This window comes from Dioscorea cayenensis, unplaced genomic scaffold, assembly GCF_009730915.1.
Source record: "Dioscorea cayenensis subsp. rotundata cultivar TDr96_F1 unplaced genomic scaffold, TDr96_F1_v2_PseudoChromosome.rev07_lg8_w22 25.fasta BLBR01001739.1, whole genome shotgun sequence".
NCBI lineage: Eukaryota > Viridiplantae > Streptophyta > Magnoliopsida > Dioscoreales > Dioscoreaceae > Dioscorea > Dioscorea cayenensis.
Genome location: NW_024088130.1, coordinates 58,932 through 62,407, shown reverse-complemented (window position 1 = coordinate 62,407; position 3,476 = coordinate 58,932). Strand labels below are relative to the sequence as shown.

General features: G+C 36.2%; 1 protein-coding gene across 1 annotated transcript; it reads right to left on the bottom strand.

The window, feature by feature from the left end:
* Positions 1–227: 227 nt before the first annotated feature.
* LOC120256940 lies at positions 228–1,828 on the bottom strand. Its single transcript, XM_039264596.1, has 3 exons — positions 1,376–1,828; positions 586–670; positions 228–493 (listed from the first exon to the last, which is right to left on the bottom strand). Exons 1-3 carry the CDS (start codon positions 1,811–1,813, stop codon positions 441–443), a joined length of 576 nt encoding a protein of 191 aa, XP_039120530.1. The 5' UTR covers positions 1,814–1,828; the 3' UTR covers positions 228–440.
* Between the last annotated feature and the right edge of the window lie 1,648 nt (positions 1,829–3,476).

Here is a 3,476-nt window from a genome sequence, read left to right as displayed (position 1 = left end):
ATTCAGGATGGTGTCTTGGCAATTAAGAGTAAGGATGTTTTATGTGTGCTTTGGCAAATTAAAGATGTTCTATATTTTGACAGTAAGGATGGTGTTTTGGCATATTAAGGATGAATCTTTTCAATGTGTGTTTTCCACTAGCTGATGTATAAATAACTTGCATATTGATAGTAATTATTATGTAGGTATAACTTTTTGCATATTGGATTAATAACATGGTAGTAGTAACAGTAGAATACTCCAATTGACAACCCATACATAGATTTTTCGATGAGATTGTTTAATCAAGAGTAATGTTGGTCCTCTTCGTATATAAATTTTGAGGTTGAATCAACAACATAATCAAAATACAAAAACCAAAAGAAAAAGAAAAGCAAAAAGAAAACAAGTATTATGGCAAATCCTAAGACTCAAATATGAAAAAGTTGCTAAGAGCAACCTCAAGCTCTTGAGGACTTAGTGCTCCTCATGGTACATCTAATTTCCTTGTAACCTGAGATGAAAACAATTTTTAGATTATTTAGATTACAAATATGCCACAAGAGGGAATGGGTATCAACTTTTTGTGTTCAAAATACTGCTGACCTGATGATTCATTGGTCTTCGTGAAGTCAATGCCAAGAATTAGATTCAATGACTCAAGACCTGATTCTCTCAGTGAAGAGATTAACTAAAAATTGGAAAGGAACAATTACAACTTGAATTAGATAAGACTAAAGAGGTTATGTTTCACTAGAAGCATGCAAATAAAAATTACATTTGGAATGAAACTAGATACAGTTTTTCAGAATCCCTAATAACAAAGAATATTCACAAACTACATAATTGCTACTTAAGATGCAAATAAAACCGAAGACGAGTTATTGACAATGCACTTTGCAGGATCAAAATAAATATGAAGCTAAAGGGCAAGTCATATGTATACCTCATCTAGTGAATTGAAATTATATGCTATAAAACTGGGCCAGTGCTTGTTTCAATTTCTTCCAGCCATGAAACTCTCAGCATTTCAGTTTTTTCCCCAAATCTTTGGTAATAAGAATTTGAGATTTTGAAACTAGAAATGACTTCAATTTGAATCAATAAATTATGCTCACAAGAAAATTCAAACAAATGAAATTAAACATAAAAAAATAAACAAATAAGTAATAAATGGGCGCAGTTAAGAAAACCATAGCAATCTTGGTTTCAGATAATCAAATCCCTAACATATTTTGCTCAATAAACAAAACTCAGAATGATGAGAAACCTAACAATACGTATAAATTAAGAGATCGAAGAACAGGATCTAGTGGAATTAAGCAACAAAAAATCTTATAAATCAAGAGATGAAGCACAAAGATGTAGAAATTGAATGCTAGGGCATAGAAAGTACAGAAGATGAGAAGAGTTGGAGAGGAGATGCAGAGCGGCTTCGAAGATGCTTCACAGTTGAAGAAGAAGAAGAAGAAGAAGAAGAAGAAGGCGTTCTGTCTGAGAAGGGGGAGATGAGGAGCGGCTTCGGTTTGGAGATGAGATGAGGAGCAGCGGCTTCGGTATGGAGAGGAGAGATGGCTTCGGAGAGGAGATGAGGAGTTTCTAAGATGAGATGAGGATCAGCGGCTTCAATATGGATATGAGAGGCTTCGGAGAGAAGATGAGGAGCGGCGGCTTCGGTATGGAGATGAGAGGCTTCAAAGAAGAAGAAGAAGAAGAAAAAGAAGAAGAAGAAGAAGGCATTCTGTCCAAGAAGGGGAGAGGTTTGGGATTTTTTTTTATAATCAGAGTAGAGAGAAAACTGATGACATGGTTGCCATATAGGCAACCATGTCATTTGGCATGTGATTTCGGCCAAGCAAATCAACATGTATAGCATTTCTTTTTGACTAATGGTAGTAGATATTTAGTAGCGATAGCAATGGCCAAGGTTGACCCAAACTTGTGGCACAAAGTACTTGGGTACATGAGTGACAAGGGATTGAAAGTTTTAGCATCAAAGGAGTTGGTGCTGACCATGAGGCAAAAAATGATTAGATTTTCTGAAGTTTACATGTTTAGCAAGCAGAAGTAACTTAGTCTCTTGAGCGTCGCTCAAGAGTATAAGGAGAGAAAGCTAGAACTGGTGCATACTAAATATCAATGCAACTCAATCATCTGATTCACAGATAGAGCAAGAAGAGGATAATTCGAAGTGATAAGGTTGTTAGGAATGATAAAGATGCATGTGATCCTCATAACCAATCATTAGAGATATATTTGGGTGATATAAATGACTTAAGTACAGCTTAATTACAATCAAAGAGAGTTCTAGCTTGATTCTACCTTGATTTGAGGGATTATAGTCAAAGTTTCAATGTTTGTCCCATTTAATTATTTTTCGTCTTAAGATAAATATGATGTACAAGCTGTAGGTAATAGCATCGCGGGAGTTAGGAAGGACATTGCAGGTAATGGCAATGTGGGCGTTAGGAAGAGCAGTCATAGGAACCAAGGGATCGCGGGTGCTAAGTTCGCTGATTTTGTGATAAATTAGAATATTAATATCCAGTAATTAGTTGATTAGTAATATGATTAGATGATGGATGTTATGGTTTTGTAATTAAAGAGTATCAGGTTGCTAGAGAGATTATTATCGAATTAGACCATATCCTGGCACATGAGGTGTTTGTTACAATGCTAGAGTGGCAAGTTTGTTACAATGATTTAAATGATCCTTATATAAAGGGAGTACTGAATGAAAGAGAAAGGCATGAATCTTTTGCCAGGCTCTGTCTTCTTCTTCTCCTCTTCTCTTATCCTCTCCTTCTTTCTCTTCCGTCTTTATCTTCTGAAAACTTTTCTCTAGTTCTACCATAATTTGGTGCTTTCATGAAAGAGAAAGCTAGAACTGGTGCACAATAACATGTGGGGGCTAGTATTGCATCGTAGCTTAGCAATACTATGTCACCTTTATTATTGATTCCATTCATAAGTTATGAGTTGATTTTCTTAAGCACAAGTCTAACATATTTGAAGTGTTTAAAAGCTAGAAAATAAAGGTTGAGAAAGAGACCACTCGATCCAAAAGCTTAAGTGGTTAAGGTTAGATAATGGCGGCGAGAATGATAGGACCTTATCGTTGAGAATGATTTCAAGGACAAAAAACCTGCAGACATACTTAAGAAAGTTGTTATCGCAGGCAAACTGAGGTTATGCTCATAGAAGGTAGAGGTTGACTATGAGATCGGTCTAAAGCTCAAGTGCTTAAGGCTGGACAGCAGTGGTGAGAATGAAAAGACCTTCTTATTGAGGAAGATTGCGGTGATAGAATTCCACAGACATTCTCTCGAAAGTTGTCACCGCAAACAAATTGAGGTTGTGTACTGTCGAATTCCGACACTAGTTGAGTGGGAGAGGCCACTAGTTAATGGAAATTGCAAAGAATAGTGGAGAAGTGGAATACTCCGAGATAGAGATGTAGCTTGAAGAGAGATGGATGTTGCAAGGCAATGGTGTGA

Coding starts and splice junctions, on each gene's coding strand:
- LOC120256940 (XM_039264596.1), bottom strand. CDS start 1,813: ATGACATGGTTGCCTATATGGCAACCATGTCATCAGTTTTCTCTCTAC. Junction 671..1,375: donor TCCAACTCTTCTCATCTTCT/GTACTTTCTATG, acceptor TCCAATTTTTAG/TTAATCTCTTCACTGAGAGA. Junction 494..585: donor GAAGACCAATGAATCATCAG/GTCAGCAGTATT, acceptor TTTTCATCTCAG/GTTACAAGGAAATTAGATGT.